The sequence below is a fragment of the Morus notabilis genome, unplaced genomic scaffold (genome assembly GCF_000414095.1).
Source record: "Morus notabilis unplaced genomic scaffold, ASM41409v2 Scaffold102, whole genome shotgun sequence".
In the NCBI taxonomy this organism is placed as follows: Eukaryota; Viridiplantae; Streptophyta; class Magnoliopsida; order Rosales; family Moraceae; genus Morus; species Morus notabilis.
The window spans coordinates 255864-274028 of NW_010365014.1; the positions used below are offsets into that span (position 1 = coordinate 255864).

Genomic DNA, 18165 nt, shown 5'->3' on the forward strand with positions numbered 1-18165 from the left:
TGAAATACATGGTCAGAACGACTATAGAATACCTTTCATATTAGTTTCCTCTATATTGATGGCATGCAAAGACTTCCAGAAGTCAAATTCCAAACTGTAGTAAATCAACCAGAGACCAACCTTCCCAGGCTATATAATATTCTTTGAAGCAGACAACTTCAAATTTATGGTTCTGAATCGTTCGTTAGTTACCATTCTCACATCCCATGTAATCCTAGCAAATTACAATCATAGTGTACAATGTTCCCTTCCATATTCACAAGGTTTCTGCTGCTTTGATCCGAGTGTACTATGCTCTAGCTTGTAAAACAGCTTCCTGTTCCTTCACAAAAAAACATCATCATCTCCGACGTCAGATTAACATAAGATGACAACAATATATGATTTGAGATGAGATATTAATGTTAGGGGAACGGACCATTTTTCATTTTCATGTTCAACCATGCGGAGGAGAACCGAGCTCAGAACCACAAACTGAGGCATACGACATTGTATCTTCTTTTGATATCGCCACAAAGTTCAATGGTGCGGTAGATAATCTTCTCATTTCCTTGAAGTATCCATTATGTTGGCGCCCGGAGTAGGACCGGGGTGTCATGAGCTCGGGAGTTGCACCAACTGAGTTTCGACGAGGTGTAGGAGTCATCGACCCATTCCCATTCGCGCGGTATCCGTTTGGCTTCCTAAAGCTGTTACTTTTCCTAGGACTAGGCTTAGATCCATATATTGATTCCTTTTCTGTAAGGAGCAGATCTTGGAGCTTCTTTTGGTCCTATGAAAAGGGAGAAAAAGGTCAAACACATTTATCCTCAATCGGACACAAGAGAAGAGCTATAAAATCCTCCGAAATTTGTTAGGTCAGAAGCTAATGTATTTGATCTCAGCTCCACATTTATTAACATTTTGCTCGATAGAAATAGCATCTCAACTAAAATCTCAAGGAAAGAAGCATATAAAGGAAGCCTCAAGTTATTTACCTTGTATCTTCTCTTTTCCTCTTCTTTCTGCTGTCTGCTGAGTTTGTAATCCTCCAAAATGGACACCAATCTCACCTGCAAAATCGATCGATGTGAGAAATTACTGGGTTAGTATATGCTACAATTCTCCTGACAAAACCCAAGCTGCAAATACAAAGAAAACTCACCCCATCGTAGAGAAATAACGTTTTCTTTTCATCTTCCCATGCAAGAGTTCTGTTTATCAAGTTGTCAACCATCGCTGGAAAGAGACATCATTAGCTCTATGTACTAGAACAGCCGCATATAAGGATACGTTACCAACAAACGCAATACCTGGAATTTTCGTCACGGTCACTCGAGCTCGTTCTGCACGTTTCAGGTTAATGTGAGCGCCTCTTCCAGCATTGTATCGGTTGTGATCCTGGATTTCAATAAAAAACTCTTCAGAGGCAAGACAAACAAGATGCTCCAACAGTAATCACAGCCTGAAAACTATGCAGCAACTATCTTGATAGAAAATTCTGGCTTACTAGGTTGTATTCTTCAAGCCAATTTTCCTCTTCACAGGCAGCAAGCCACCGGTCTATCCTATCCATTATTTCCTTTCTGCTTAAAGCCTCTTCCTTAGCTTTTACAACCTCTGCTTCTATGTTTGCAAGAAGTTCGGAAGGATCAACTAGACCTGAACAAAAAAAAAAACAGCAGACTTGCGTTTATGTATGTTTCTTCACCCAGCAAATTCTACAAGATGCTCTTCATGGTAGATAATGCAAGTATACCGGAGTCTATCATTGCAGTTGATTTCTCCACAGATGTGCTTGTGTCGGGTTCAATATGAGTGATTCTGCATATTTCCTCCAATTCTGACCTCTTCTTCATGACAAGTTCTTTCATTCTGCTTGCTTTCAGCTTGGTTAGCCTCTCAACCTCGGCCGAGGCCTATGACATAGACAACAGAAACTTGAGGATCTGATTCCAGTCACCATTGAATCAGAATTCAAATATACTTGAACATACTCATACCTGCTCAATAATCTCCATTGAAAGAAAACCTTGTTCTGTAATTTCTGATTCTGAAGCTCCAAGGACAGCGGCAATCCTCAAAAAGTTGTTCTTCTCTTCTCTTGACGAATCCATCAAGTTCCAAAGCTCAGACAATGATGATACGATATCTTTCAGCTGGAATTTTGAAGAAGTGTTTTACTTTTACTACCGCGGAAAAGGATAAAATCAAAATCCATTTACAAAAATGTACTGTTCTACCTTCTGGATCCGGGCCTTTCTTTCTGTTTTCAATTTGAGAATGGTCTTCTCCAGGCCTTCCAATGTGCTATTACTGATGTTTGTAGATTGCTCTAGGCTCGTTCCACGCAAGCTTGGATGCACTTCACTCACAGTTTGGCCAAAATCCAAGCCAAGCACACCACAGAGAGAGTGGACCTCGTTGACATATTCCAAAACCTTGTGAAGTCGATCCGACTGTCAAAAGAAAGGTGCACTCATCTTATTAGATCAGAGTATGAGAGAAAAGAAAGCGTGAACCAACGAAGTCATCAAATAAATCAGAACGTGCCAAATTTTCTTGTTCATCTAAAATTTAGTTACAATGCAATGACCTCGCTAAAATAAGGAAACAGGAATGACAGTTTATATCGTTAGCATAATTACCTTTTCCTTTTGAAGAGTGCGAAGATGAGTTTGGAATTCAGTTAGCTTTCTTAGGGATAAATCCTGTTCACCGAGAGTTAATGAACCAATTGCCACATTGTCAAGATGGCTGTATCCAGAAATCTCTCCACTGATCTTCTCGATTTGTGCATTTATATCTGCAAATTGTTTCACCCTTTCCTCTCTCTTCAGTTTTAGATCTTCTACCAGTGGTGCCACAGACGCAAGTTTTTCTTTTAATGATTTGGACCGCTTATCTGTCTGAATCTGTAAATTTGAAGAAAATAATAAGAAGAGCAGGAGAAATTATATAGATAAAACCAGCTTGGAAGCTTATGAATTTCGGGGTCATTAATATAGCTTTAGACACAAAGAACATGAAGCTCACAAGATCACAAGTAAAACTTAAAAAGAAACCTCAAGTAGTTGATATGGAATATTGCCAATAATGAAAACCAAGAGAAAGCAATTTCCAACCAAAAATACACTGACAATCAGATATAGAAATACACTGATAATAGTGGGAGGATCCAAGGGACCAGGAGGACTATCTACACTGAGATAACATTAAGCGAAAATGGGAGAACCACCAAGAAGTTGAAAGGAAACAAATGTCAGAGAACACAGCTAATCTTTCCTGTTAACTGGTTATTATTCAGTGAGCACATTTTACAGCTATCAAAAAAGTAAGCAATATCCAAAAATATGGTGTCCCAAGGCCAAAAAACACTCGACAGTCCCGATTGAACCGATCCTAAAGCAGAGAATGAAACTGTAGAAAAAGAGGCGAAACTAGAGAAGCACAAACATTATTTTCTACTCTTATTTTTATATATATTCAACGAAGAAACAAAAGCGAAGCTGCAACTAGAGTCAAAACAAATAATGTAGAGGCAAAAAAGGCGATTCCCAACAATTCAAAAACGATAAAAAATATCTTTCAATCCCTTACTGGCGAATGAATGTTGAGTTCTCCAAGAGCAGCCATTAGAGTTGCAAACTCAGCTTCCTTGGCAGCAACGGATTGATGAAGGCGTGCCTTGGCATTGGCAGCTTCGTCAACCTTCCGCCGGTAAACTTCTAAGCATTCTCTCTCCAACTCCAGTAGCATACGATCTTGGTCTGCTGCAGTCTCACCAATGTCATTCCATATTTGCTGTTTTTCAAACAAACCCATCAATGAAAACAGTAATGTTAAAATCTGGCTCTTCCTACAGTTTATATATTTTCCCTAGTATACTAGTATTAAGAACCTTGCAAATGCAATAATTAAGTGGAATCAGAAACCAATTAATTTTTTAACGGGCCAAAAAAGAAAAAAAGAAAAAAAAAATACCAACAATATATTTCTTTTCCAGAAACAAACTCAGAAATTAATGTCAACCACAAAGATTCCAGGAATCTGAACATTAGTACACCCTTCTTTTTCTTTAATTACCAACTCCTATAAAACTTGCATAATTCATAAAATTGATATATGTGCAGAAACGGCAACGTGATTCAGAAAAAATAAAAAAGAAAAAAAAAACCATTAACTATATTTACACCAATTCAATCCCTCCTCAAAATATATAAAGATGAAAGAAATTAAGAATACAACATTTTCAAACATCATACAGGAAAAGCCCAATATAGCACTTGAAAATAATGAAAATTAATAAGATAAAGAGAAACAACGATTTGCTAGGGAAAAGACTCAAAAGCCCATAAAAAGTATTTACAAAAAAGAATCTCGTAGGAAGTCAACTCAAAACATCAAGAACTCTTACTAAGAACAGTAAAACCAATAAATCAAAAACAATTTTTTAGACGAGAATTTGAAAACCCTCTTCAAGAACAAGAACTACTAAACACCACATTGGAAATGAGGTCAAAAAGCAATTAGCCCTCTTTTTTTTATTCCCTTTTTTTCGCAAGGGACGAAGAATAATGGTAAAAAAAAATCAAGAAAATGGAATTAACCCAGATGGAAAAAAAATTCTTAAAAAATTTTAATTAATTGAAATTCAAGGTAATATGTATTATAAAACCTATGCCCAAGTTTTTATTTTTTAAAACATAAAATCTCAAAAACAACGAAGAAGAAGGAGAAGAAGAAGAAGAAGAAAAAGAAGAAGCAGCTTCCCCATTATATTTCAACCGCAGGAGGGGGAAACAAAAGCTTCGAGTTTTGCAAAGAAGAAGAAAGAAAGCAGCCAAATTGGAAAAAAAAAAAAAAAAAAAAAAAAAAAAAAAAAAAAAAAAACACACACACACAAAAGAGAGAAAATAGAGAAATACACAAACCTGAAGCTCTCTGAGCAAAGCATTGCAAGTAGTATTCGTATGGACACCGATGTTAGGAGTTCCTATAGCCAACATTTTTCCACAGATCTCTCTCTTTCTTTCTCTCTCTAAACCAACAAGAAATGTAAAGACTCAAAGAACCAGAGGTCAAATAAATAAAGTCTGAAAAAAACCCAAAGAAGAAAGAAAAGAGAAAAAACGGGAAACGGGTTTTTCTTCTTCTTCTTCTCAAGTCAATGAGAGAGAAAGAATCCACGAAGAGACTTTTAGGTGTGTCTTCATTCTCTGAAACAAGCTCAGTTTAACCCAGATCTGAAGCTCAAATGATTCTTCTCTTAAGCTACAAACCCCTCTTTCCCCACTTGTTTTTCTTTTGTAAAAGAGAAACAAATGAAAGAAAAAAAATGAAACGCTCGAAGAATAAAGTAGAGAGAGAGTCTGAACGGGACGGTAAAGACAAATAGAGAGAGAGTGAGAGACGAGAGAGAGAGAGAATGAATTGGGTGTAAAGCTTGAGGCTTTTAGTGAAACAAAATCAATGACACTACTAATAATTGATGAAAAGGCAACAATAAAATGGGGGAAGGGCTAAAAAAATGGAAGCTCTTTTAAGCCAAGATAAAAGCAATAAACTTTGAGAGGGAGAGAGTGAGAGAGAGAGTGAGAGCTTCACTTCAAATAGGTAAATAATGATTAAGGAGTGTCTCTCTTTCTTCTTTCTGTCTTTGTTTTGTGTAATGCAATTGTTTTTTTTTTTCTTTTCTTGAGATAATAATGAAAATGGTTTCTTTTTTTTTTTTAAAGGTTAGGCTAGTGGGTTGGTCGCTGGGTTCAATCAGAAAACAAAAAGAAAAACCCTTAAAAAAACAAAAAGAAAAAATAGCTCTATTATATTATACAAATATTTCGAACATTCACTTCACCAATAATAGACATCACATACGAGTTATATTCTGAAAATGAATGTGGCGTCATATATGTGATAATGTGAAGCTAAAAACCTTCACATTTAACACAAAAATATTACTCTTAAATTAAAAAAAAAGCATATTACCGCATTATCATGAGCTTTTTTAAATATGAAATTATATCAAAAGCACATATAAAAAGACAAAATAGTACCTAGATTACAAAGAAATGTGACAATATTATTGCAAATTAAAAAAAATATTCCTTTTTTTTAAAAGAAAGCATATGTTATGCCATGTATCTATAAGTTTTAACTTTTCCTAATAAACGCTCACAATAGAAGATTTCAATTTTAAAAGGATTTTTTACTTTCTTAAAGGAATAATACTTAAAATACTTAATGTATTTTGTCAAAATACCACTTTCACTTTTTTTATAATATAAATAACCCAAAACACCCACTATGTTTATAAAAACATACCTGAAATACTCCCTAAAACAATTAAATTTTTAAAATACCAAGATTATTCTTCTAAACATTATTAAATACAATTTAAAACATTATTAAACCAAAATGTTAAATAAAATCAATCTTAAAAAATAAAAACTGTCAAAATAAGTGAAGCATTTATTTGACTGAAATATTTATTTGAGCATATTTTGAAAAAAATTTTATTTAACTTTTTAGTTAAATCATATCTAAAATAACATTCAATATAAATTGAAAAAGGTAATAATGATATTTTCAAAAAAAGAAAAAGGGAACACAATTGCATAAAGACGATACTCATTGAGGGTACAGGACATAGAAAAGGAATGACAATCGTCGGAAGAGAAAAGCGTGAATGGACAATGATCCTTCCCGGAGGAGATGGCACAACGCACAAAGGATATAAGGAATGGGTGCAAAGATGTAAGTTCTTGTAGCAAAGGGTATAAAAATATAAATGTAAACCAAAATAAAAGATTGCACGAAACAAACTAAATTATAAACATGTGCCCACCAAATCTTATTAATAAAGCCCAAAAGAACCGATTATATTTAAAAAGTAAAGTCTCGTTCATTTCACCAATTTAAATTTAACTACAGTAAAAAGTTCTTAAAAACAGTCACATCTAATTTTTTTACTACAGTAAAATACTCTCACATAAAGTCATATCTCAACTCAAATTAAAAACTCGAATGAACGAACTAAACGAATCTTAAATATCAATAATATAGTTATATAAAATATAATTATTTAGGTGAAGATCGAGGTAGAGGCGGGGTGGGGAATGCTTCTCAATTCCTATCCCGTTACTATTTGGGTATAAGATTGCATCCACATTCCCGTTTTTATTTTTAATTATTACCCTTACTTTTATCTTTTACTAGACGAATTCTTGTAAGACTCATCTCTAATTCAATTTCACATTTTTACTCACTCTTACTATAACAATAGTCGCTATCAATTGTTCCATAATAAATTAAAAAAAAAGGAATATATATATATATATAGCTATACTTTTTTTTTTAGCAAAATCACGGTTTCTAATGTATAAGTTCTGATAATTTTTTCCACCGTTTATATAATGAAGTACTAACGAACGGGCAAAAACCAAAAAAAAAAAAATATATATATATATATATATATTACAGTTTATGTTTCTGGACTTGTCTGTACTGTAGCCTATTTGTCGCCTTTCAAAGCTCTCCAGAAAAAAAAAAAAAAAAAGGAAAACGGATATAGTTAAGTTATGTTATTGTTAGGTATTCTGTTCGGTGTCTCTAATTTTAGAACATAGTAAATTGTTTATTGTCTGGACGTAGCTCTGTAAATATAAGTGTGCGCACTAAATTTTAATATTATATTATGTATTTTTTTATTTTTTATATTTTATTTTGCTCGAGCAATTGAACATAATTAACTCAAATCTTAATTAATTAAGCTGTATTCTATATAGTTTTTCAGCATCATCTCGATCACCAAACGTAAAATCAAACCTAACAGTTATCAAAGTACCTCAGCAACAAAAATAAATAAATAAATAAATTATATTATTATTCGTTTACAATATTGAATCTCAATCCTGTTATTTTGGCGCTGGCTGAAGAGTTAATTTGTGAGTAAAGATTGTCATTGCAAATCTGAAGTAATTATTGTTTGGTTGCCAAATTACTCTACACAAGTTTATAAATTGATAATTATCGCCAACGTGAACAAAAATATTGTTAAACATCAACACTAATAGATCATACTAAAATTTAACCATATGGCTTAAAAAACATTGCTCCACCGGTTAAGGTAAAACAACACACTCTACTTTAATTTTTCTAAAATAATAATAAATAAAGATAATAACAATAATAATAATAATAATGAGCATCAAAGAATTCTTGTAATGCTGATCCATCATAAAACAGCATCCGATGCTAGTTCCAATCATGCATCATTCTTTACTCCCGACCCCATATCATAAAAAATGAAATGAAAATGACAAAATACACACACACTAGACGGTTTATATATATATATATATATATATAGTGCTCTTCTTCTTGATTCCTTTTTCTTTTATTTATTTGTTTTTTGCTTGAAGGTGAATATAGACTCAAGAATGGTTTAAGCTTTTCAGATCGCTTGAAGTAAAAGGAAAGGACAAACTAACGTTTTATTTACCCCTACTCTTTTTTTTTTTTTACTTTCGAGAGAAACCTGTATATCTTTCATGCTTATAATTTCTCGTTAAGAAAATAAAAGTTCCTTTCCACCAACTTTTGGAATTAAAAGATGCACTTTCTTACCTTGTAATTATATAAACTTTCTTGCTTAGCAAAACCATCTTGTAAAATTGACTCAATGATCATTACTAAAAGGGTAATGCATATTACGGGTCCATTTAGTTCACTGATTCGAGTTGAGATGTGATTTTATGTGTGAGAACTTTTTATTGTAGTAAAAAAGTTAGATATGACTGTTTCTGAAAGTTTTTTACTGTAGTAAAACTCGAATTATAAACTCGAATCGGTAAAATGAACGGGGCCTATTTGGAAGGATAATAGAGTCATATCTGATTATCCTCAACAGAGCACCTAATTCTATCTTGCAAATTTTCCCCCACAATTAAATTTTTTTTGCGAAAAATGTAATGCAAAAACAAACAAAAAAACTCCTTATGTTAGGATCTTTAAAAGAAATAGCATGTATCACACAAATAATGAGTATCGTTGAATCATTTTTACTACACAATTATTCTGTAAGCTCCTCCTCGTTTAGTAACATAGAAATGCAATTTCGCAATAAGAGTTGTCATTTTTTTCTTTAGAGGTTCATTAATAGTGGCCAACAATAATAACAAAAGTAAGAATTTAAAAAAGGTGAAAATTTATAAGAGTTATTAAATTCGAGGGACAAAAGTAAAATTAAAGTTCAGATAACATTTTGTGACAAAGTCTATATTTTAAAGAAAAAAAAAACGTATAATTTTTCATAAATATAATCCACAAACAAAATCGTTACATTCTTAGACAAGACGACAAAGTTCATTTATGTGTTTTTCTTTTGCTTAGAATGGTTTGTTTGTTTTTGTTTTTTTTTTGTTTTTTGGTATAGTAACAATATAAAATTAAAACTCCTAATTAGAATGTCATATGAAATATGTCATGAAATACTATATATAGAGATTTCTCATATAATAAGACAAATATTTTCCTATCTAGTTCTATACTAGTGAATATGAAAAAAAAAAAAAAAAAAAAAAAAAAAAAAAGGGGGGGTTTGGAATTTGTCAGCTCGAATTAAAAATTTGAATCTGCGAAGTGAACGAGATAAATAAGACACGTACGAAAAAGTAATAAAAGGAAAATATGGAAACTAAGGGTACGTTTTGAATTGGTTCCAAAATGATTTTGTTTTCTATATGAAAATGGAAATGAAAACGTTTTCATTTTCATTTTGAAATTATTTCTAAAAATGCATTTGGTCATTTTATTCAGAGATTGATTTCAATTTTAAAAAAAAACTGAAACTGCGTTTGGTGACATTTTCAAGATAGTATGTCGTTTGATCACTCCACATAAATGACATGTCGTTTTATATAATCACTATTGTCGTTTCTCAATCGCCAGATTTTCCAAGGCAAAAAAAAAAAAAAAAACACTTTGACTATCAGAGACTCGATCCATGGATAGAAAATCCATGGCATTTCTCAATTTGATCAAGAAAAGAAAATCCATGGCGTCCTCCTCCTCCGCTATCCCACCACCAACCCCATCTTCTCCGTCCTCCCTTTTTGCCGCAATCAACATGGGCACCAACTCCTTCAAGCTCCTTATCGTTCGGGCCCACCCCACCAGTTGTTTCCTCCCCTTCCTCTGCCGCAAAGACCTCGTCCTCCTCGGCCGCCGCCACTACCACCAAACTCCCACTTCTCCTTTCGCCATTTCCGCCTTCTCCGAGCTTCGTACCCTCAAAGCCCTCAATACCTTCCAAACACTCCTCCAGGCCCACAACATCCCCACCACCCACACCCGCTGCGTCGCCACGTCAGCTGTCCGCGAAACCACCAACAAGTCTGAGTTCTTGGAAAACGTGAGGGAGAAGACTGGATTGGAAGTCGAAGTCTTGAGCGGAGAAATGCTTCAGTTCTTTCCCGTGTTTGAAAAATTGGTTCTTTGTGTTGATATCGGAGGTGGGGGTGCCAGTCAAGAGAGGGGGGCTAGTCAGAGAAGACGGGCTGAAAACGGAGGAAATGAGAAAATGAAAAACGGTGTATTATACCGGAGAAAACGAATCCGGCGAGAAGAACGGAGGAGCTCGGCCGGCAAGAAGGCTAAAGAATCTGCGCTGAAGAATGGCTGAAGAAGGGCAGAAAAAAAAACTGAGACGGGGGAGGCTGAAGAGAAAACGGGAGAGAAAAGGAAAATGAAAACGAAAATGGAGAAAATGAAAACATCTTTTTTTCATTTTTTTGATTTCCACAAAACGACAAAAATGATTTTATTTTTGTTTTTTAAAAAAAACTTACACCAAATGCATTTTTAAAACCCGTTTTTAATTTTTTGCTTCGAAAAATGAAAATAAAAACAGAAACAAACAAGCCAAAGTCATCCTATCAATGAAATCTATGTTGAACGGTATAGTAAGAATTGGATGTTATGATTGGATGAGATTTTAAAGGATGACTAATCCCACGTTTTTTATTCTATTTTTGAGTCAGTGGCTAATATATTATTCGGTCAATACTCATCACCAAACATGCAATTGTGATTATTTATCCCAATCTTAATCCGAATCTGGTGTAACAAACACGGATAAGAGTTTAGACTGTTAGTCGCAGACAAATATATGGCACAGAATTTCATGTTTAAATTTCCTTTTTTCTTAATTCCTGGATATAAAAATAAAAACTGAGCGCACGCAATAGAGGAAGAGATATGGTAACAAGTTTTCACTAACAAGACAGAAAACTTTGTCCACTCTTTTTGTTGCTGAATCATTAGGAAGTATAAAAAAATTCCTTACATTCAATACCCATGGTTAAAAAATGGAATAAAGGAATAACCTTGGAGACGTGTGAATAATAATGAAAGGAAAAAGGCAACCATCTGTTAGAGTTTCTTCGACGAGTGGACAGAGGAGAAGAAAAGAAAACACAGATTAAAGTTAGAAAAAGCACTTAAGTGTGTCTTCTTTTGGGAAGTTAATTCTATTTTACAGTATTATTTTAAAAGGAGATTCTCGTACATATAAAATAAATTTTTTAATGGTTAAATTTACGTAATTTTTAAATACATATCTAATAAATAAAAAATTTAACCTATTAGTATGTTAACATATAAAAAAAATCCCTATTTTTAAACCATAATTGACTAGACTCCATCCAAAAATATGTATAATATCTATATAAAAAGAATATATATATATATGTGTGTTAGATTTGTTTTTAGTGGAGATTTTATAGTATGTTTGACGTACCAATAAGTCGTATTTTTTTAACTGTTAGATCTATATATTTTTTAATTTTTATGTAATTTTATACAAATTTAACAGATATAATACTTAATTTACTGATATGTTAACGTACCCAAAAAATCTCTTATTTTCAAACAATTAAAGAAAAAAGTATTGCACTTTTTTGGCTGACAAATTTTATTCCACTTTTTAAAAAGATTCTTGGCATGTAATGACCCCACTAAAGTAGGCACACGAATGGAAAACTAAAGGTGGCTGAGCAAGGTGATAATGCAGATTATTTTGTGCAGTTGTTTGAATTTTATTTTATTTTATCACTATAATTATGGATGTAGTACTCTCATTTCTCAACAATATATATATATATATATATATATCAGCTACAACCTTATAAAAGCTGTGAAAATTCCAAAGGTAAATAGCAAGATTTTACACACGCACACACATATATAAAGCCTTATATCCGTTATCCAGTCATCTTCCTCCATCATTTGCCTGGTTTCTGTCTTGTGTGAATACAATAATATTTATAATTGTTGGTAAATAAGAAAAATAATCTAAGCGCAGGGCCAAAAGAGAAGTCCTATCAATTATCAAATGCCATGCACCAAGCAAATTAAGGTCTAAATGTGGGTCCCGTTAAGTAATTTTAACTTCAATCTGATCTTTTTCTTTTTCCTACCGCTCTTTCATGTCTTTTCCTTTCTTTTTTTTTTTTTTTTTCTCAATTGTCTCATATGGTTAATTTTACTTTAGTTCTCACTTTTCTTATTTGTTTTCAATCAATTATAAATTTGTAATTGGTTTCAATTGAATAGAACAGGACAACAAAGTGTAGGAAAAAAAATCAACCGGTTAATTTGTCCAATTTTGGAAGACAAATAATGTGTAGTTGTAGAAGATGTTGGCTGACAGACTAGCAAACTAGTATCAAGAATTAATTATACATTTAAAACAATGCATTAAGTAGTTGTACTCGAAAAAGGAATTGAAAAGAGAGAAGTTTGCCATAATAATTAGCAAATTATCTTTTTTGTTTTTACCCTAAGCGATTCACTCTGTTTCATAATTTGAAAAATGATCGCGTTAGATCTTTCTCTAAGATATTTTTACAAATTAAAATTCATTACTTTCTCTGGTAGGCTTCCTTACTGATGGTGTTAGTTTCTGATAATTAAATATGATCAAAATCATATTAAATTAAAAAAGTACACATAACATATAATTTCTAATACATATCTGACGGTTGAAAAGTAGAAAACTACAAGTAGAAAGACCCTATCGGAAAAAGTTCCTTCTACATTTTTATCAAAAACTTTGAGTGCTCTTAGAGATTTATTGACTTCATTAATAACTGCAAACTTTTTTTTTCTTAAAAGAAAAAATTTTGAGTTTTGAGTTTTATATTTTATTTCTTATGTTTTGTTAATTCATTGACACAGATAATAAAATAAGTTGTTATAATTTTGTTAAAATAATATTTTTATTAAATATTTTATGAATTTAATTTAGAATGATTATGGAAAAAAAATTTAAGAAAGAGATAAATAAAGATGTGAAAATTTAATTAAAATGTTTTTATTCATTCCCTCTCCCCCACCCCACCAAAAAAAAAAAAAAAAAGTTTTAGGTTGATTATATAAGGCAAATATTAAGTTCAAGTTAACAACTCATTTAATAAGTAGGTAGTTGCTCGTTAAGTTCCCTTTATCAGAATTCAGCCATGTAATCAAGTTTGCGTCGCAACTTGTAATTAACATGATTATCATTATACAAGCCGTTTATAAACAGCTTGACACACAACCCTTAATCACGGTTAATGAACCTAAAAGATATTATATATTATTTTGAATTGTTTGTGATATTTTATAAGGATGCTACAAATTTAGAAGCTATAGTTAGATTCAAAGCGACGTAAGTCAGAGCCATACTCTCTTTTTAGCTAGACGAAACAACACTCATTAATTAATGGTCTTAATTAAAAGAGTGGAAGTGGGCAATTAGTTTCTATAAATAAAAGAGAAGAGACTTGTCTTACTTAGATCATAACTGTCTTCAATGTAAATGCTAACGTGAGTTGCATATTTCTCATTAAAAAAATGTGATAATAGCGTGTGGAAATATTATTTTTATTTGTATTTTAATGCATGATTCTACTTCAAATGCTAAATCTTTTTTTTATGGAAAATCTACTTTTTAGTACAATCAATTAAATTTTGGAAATTATAAAATAAACTTTTTATTCTAAAATAACTTGAAATGCAGATATTCTAATAATTAAATTAAAAAGTAAGCCAATCAATAAATACTAATAAAATACCAAATTAGCAATATGGTGGGAAATTTGTCATCAAGTACAAACATTATTGCATTGGAGAGTAATTTTCTCACTCAATTTGCTAAAGTTTAACATTAGAACACTAATTTAACATTGCATTGAAGCTCCTCCAACTAACTAGCAATAGTTTTTAATGACTCCTCCATCTATAAAAAACAATATTACTTTCTTGTTTGATCATAATATTAAGGAAACTTTGGATATTTATTAGAATTTATAGCACTCACCATTTCTAAGGTTGCCAGATATAACGTGGTATTTTTCCTTCCTTCTATGAATGCCTGTAGTGTTGTGGTCATGCCCATCGATTAAAGCAATATCTTAACGTGAAATAAGTCTATAGTAGGTCACATGCAACTTCCTTTACCTAAAATCATATACCTAATATACAAATCTATACACATTCTGCTAGCTAATATATACATATATATATATATAAACATATATATATGACACACCTGGAAAGTTATAATCTGTAAATCTATCTCCTACGTACCTTACCACAATAATGTTGGCAAGTCAGAAAGACGTGCGAAACTTCAAGTCTTTTATGAACTTTTATAGTACTAAGATAAGATAAGGTGGGTTGTGTATCTAAACTAAGTTCACATTATATATATTTCACTTTTGGCACATGCATAAAATTTTGCTTAATTAATTTAAGATTTTTTGCGCATATTTTAGACAATTAACTTTCTGGCAAGGATATGATGAAGTACCATGTTACACACTCGCTCTCATGAATAGGCGCATTTATGTCAATTAAATTGATATGTTCCTTGTTGCCAAAAGAATAGCAACAGCAACGGTAAGAACTAAAGCAATCATTACGTAATATTGAAGAGAAAAAGGCCATGTGTGTACCCACCTTGATCAGTGATAGGAGAGAGAGAGAGCAGAAAATAAAGTGAAAAATTGTACCAGATATAGAAGAATTTGTTATTTACTTATTTTCATTTAATTTGTAGCTTGTACAATCAAATATATATGTATATCCCATTATCCACAAAAGGGCAAGTTACAAAATTGGTCAAGACCACTATGAAATTTGGGAAAAATAGCCAAGACAAATTAAATTGGATTCTAAGGTTCAAATAAGCTAAACCCATAAACCAAACATGCATATAAAACTCGACCAGTTTTAAGATACATATGAGGAATTCTTTGAGTTTCCTCTCCACCTTAATTCTCTCTCTAAATTTTTCCAAAAGTTCCTCTAACAAAGTTCACTAATATTGGACCATATTTATAACACCGCCGAAAGCATATAGCTCGAAAAATACATTTCTGAGTGGTTTAGCACACTTGTCAGTAATTATTTCTTAAATGGACATTCCTTCTTAACGTACACAAAAATGTAGTAATTCCTTTACGAAAATGGTAAAGTTTGTACTCTTGGGAGACCATGCACTCCAGTCCTATTTCGTTGTCGTGCCATCAACATGGGTTATTGCACTCATGCATTCCCTTTATTTTCTCGCACCATATAGAGAAGTAGGAGTTATAATAAATTTATTTTATGTAAAAAATGACTAATTTGAAAAAGTATAATAGTGATTTTTTTTTTATTGTTACCTCTCTCAAAGTCATTTTTTAAAATAAATGTCATCCATTTTTCTTTTGCTACGTATCGCATGTAAAACCGATATTTCGTGACGATCTCAACCCTTAGTAGCTTAGCCTATATTATCACCAACTTAAAAACACAATAATTATGAAGTAATGCCTCCTAAAACTCGATGGATTTTAGATGTTTCCTGTTGCAAAACACAAGCCGTAAGTAACTATTGGGTAAATAATGCTCCCGTTTGGTTCGCTAGTTTAAATTTTATTGGTTTGAACTTTTTAATTTGAACCGAAAAATTCAAACTGTGTGGTTTAAATAGTAGTTTGAATTGACGTTTGGATGTGTAGTTAAAGTTTTAATTTGAACAGTGAATAAAATTTGAATTAGTGGTTGGTACGTAGGTGTGAAAAGTAGAGAAAGTAGACACTTTTTACTGTTCAAAAATAGTTTGAACTGTTGAACTTAAAGGGGGAGCTAAACTCTAAGTTTGGTTATTTAGCTCAGTTCAAACGAGGAATATATTTCAAACTGCATGCTTACTAAACGTCAGTTCAAACTGTACTCACTGTTCAAAATGCATTGAACTGAATTAAATTAGTGAAACAAACAGGACAATATTTTTCTCTCTTCCTTGCATCTGCATAGATATATAGGGGCTAGGGTTGCCAAACTTCTTTCCCTATTCTCTCTCAAGGCTTTTAATTCTTTATTTCTTTAGGAAAGAATGCCAATTCAATGTATAATGACTCCTGTATACCTAATTGTGACATTCTAGTTGAACGAGACATGTTGAAGGTTTCAAAACGACAAGAAGTTGTTAGCATATTACATAGTCTCTACCAGAAATTGCAAGAAAGAAATTACTCGCTCAAAGCTTTCATGTACAAAATGCGTGTACTCATCATTACTATTAGAAAATTAACCAGATTGTACCTTCAGTACTCGGAAGAAGAGACATTGTTCTAATGGTTATAACTCAAAAGTAATGTGAGATAAATGGGGAGAAGATTGGAGCACGTGAAGTACTGGGGTATCAACTTATTTTATGAAAGAAATTTTAAAAGAACCACATATTAAGCTATTAAAAATTTCATCGGTTAAAACAAAGTTAAAAAGATGCAAAACTTCTATTTTAAAAAAATAAAAAAAATAAGAAGTTTGAGCTGAATTTTAACTACAGAAAATTAGCTACGTGATCCAGCAGCAGGTAATTAAACATGGGTTAAGACAAAATAATAAAATATAATTAGAGAATAAAGGTGGCATCTAGACTGTTATATTATCTCCTTATCATATCTCACAAGCCAGAAATGAATGACATGTCATCTACCTATTAGATAACTATTATCTTTTATGATATAATTAGTTGTTTAGAAGTATTTCTTAGTTTGGTGGATTAGGACGCACCAATTTAATTATTTAATGACAACAATCAATGTATTACATATAATAATGGATGGAAGAGATACATACATATATATATATATATATATATATATAATATCACAGTAGTGTTGGTATATAACGACAATATATAATAGTTTGAAAGTAGGGAAGTGATTTTGGTGGTGCGAGACAAGGACAAAGGAAATATTAGGTGGCCTTAGAAAAAACATATAGGAGAAAGGGGACCCCAAAATTAGTTTTTCGATATTCATAACAATCATAGAAAGGAGATGCCAACTCGAGTAGATAGCTAGGAAATTTCTTATCATTTTCGTCCCCACTTCTATCGACTTTCCTTTTTTTTTTTTTTTTTTGCTCAAGTTGGTGAAAACAAATTATATAAGGAAAAAAGTGGGTGAAATAAATTTTGAAGCATATAATTCAGTTATTATCCAAAACGCTCCAATTATTCATATTATTCTTCATTCTAACTTTAATTTGAAGAGAGGCCAAGAAAATAAATGTCAGAAATAGTATTATATATAATGTTCGAGAAGTTGTTCTTGCATAAATAATTGGTTTAATTAGCAATTGGTAATTTCTTGTTAAAATATCAGTAGCATAATGAATGCATTGTCCTAAACACTTTTTTAGGTTGGCTAATATGTAGCCAAATTTTAGGATCATGCATAAATATGTGACAAGTCATACCACCATCATGAGGTGAAATATGTTAATTTAATTAGCAGTGACTTTGCATCACATTTAAAAGGCTATTAGCAACTCTTTAAACAATGACCTTCAACCAAAAAGAAATCAATCTTCCTTTTCTATTTTTTCCCCGTTGAAATTTAATCACAATATCCTGAGAATAATAATTGCATCAAACTTTGACCCGCTTTAATATAAAATATAAATTAACTGGCCTAAATTTCATCACGTTGACTAGACCTTATTTAGGAGTGAAAAGAATATTATGTGGCTAATGATGCTAAAACATGATAAATATTGATTGGATTACAACATTTTTTTATGACAAAGTGAGGGGTCTATATAGTAAAAATTTATCACAAATAGAGTAATACTTGATCCATAATA

The 18165-nt window shown here is 31.9% G+C and overlaps 2 protein-coding genes across 3 annotated transcripts; one reads left to right on the forward strand and one right to left on the reverse strand.

Moving 5' to 3' along the window:
- On the reverse strand, positions 1 to 5608 carry LOC21402226 (65-kDa microtubule-associated protein 6). 2 transcript variants are annotated; one of them, XM_010107235.2, is made up of 12 exons: positions 4914 to 5608; positions 3580 to 3783; positions 2628 to 2894; positions 2223 to 2438; positions 1983 to 2138; positions 1739 to 1898; positions 1490 to 1641; positions 1293 to 1380; positions 1145 to 1218; positions 978 to 1052; positions 419 to 772; positions 1 to 316 (listed from the first exon to the last, which is right to left on the reverse strand). In XM_010107235.2, the coding sequence occupies exons 1-11, from the start codon at positions 4986 to 4988 to the stop codon at positions 437 to 439; spliced, it is 1803 nt and encodes a 600-aa protein (XP_010105537.1). In that variant the 5' UTR covers positions 4989 to 5608; the 3' UTR covers positions 1 to 316; positions 419 to 436. The 2 variants fall into 2 exon arrangements, with proteins under 2 accessions (XP_010105537.1, XP_024027407.1); XM_024171639.1 differs by having other exon boundaries at positions 1 to 322.
- Positions 5609 to 10036: 4428 nt separating this feature from the next.
- On the forward strand, positions 10037 to 10663 carry LOC21402227 (guanosine-5'-triphosphate,3'-diphosphate pyrophosphatase). Its single transcript, XM_010107236.2, has one exon. The coding sequence runs from the start codon at positions 10037 to 10039 to the stop codon at positions 10661 to 10663; it is 627 nt and encodes a 208-aa protein (XP_010105538.2).
- The last annotated feature ends 7502 nt before the right edge of the window (positions 10664 to 18165 follow it).

Bases quoted from the DNA above. Each gene is read 5' to 3' on its own strand.
- LOC21402226 (XM_010107235.2), bottom strand. From the start codon at position 4,988: ATGTTGGCTATAGGAACTCCTAACATCGGTGTCCATACGAATACTACT. The intron at 1,053-1,144 runs GTGAGTTTTCTT...TCGATTTTGCAG, and splicing joins CGTTATTTCTCTACGATGGG to GTGAGATTGGTGTCCATTTT. The intron at 773-977 runs GTAAATAACTTG...CCCTTTTCATAG, and splicing joins AGGAAAAGAGAAGATACAAG to GACCAAAAGAAGCTCCAAGA.
- LOC21402227 (XM_010107236.2), top strand. From the start codon at position 10,037: ATGGCGTCCTCCTCCTCCGCTATCCCACCACCAACCCCATCTTCTCCG.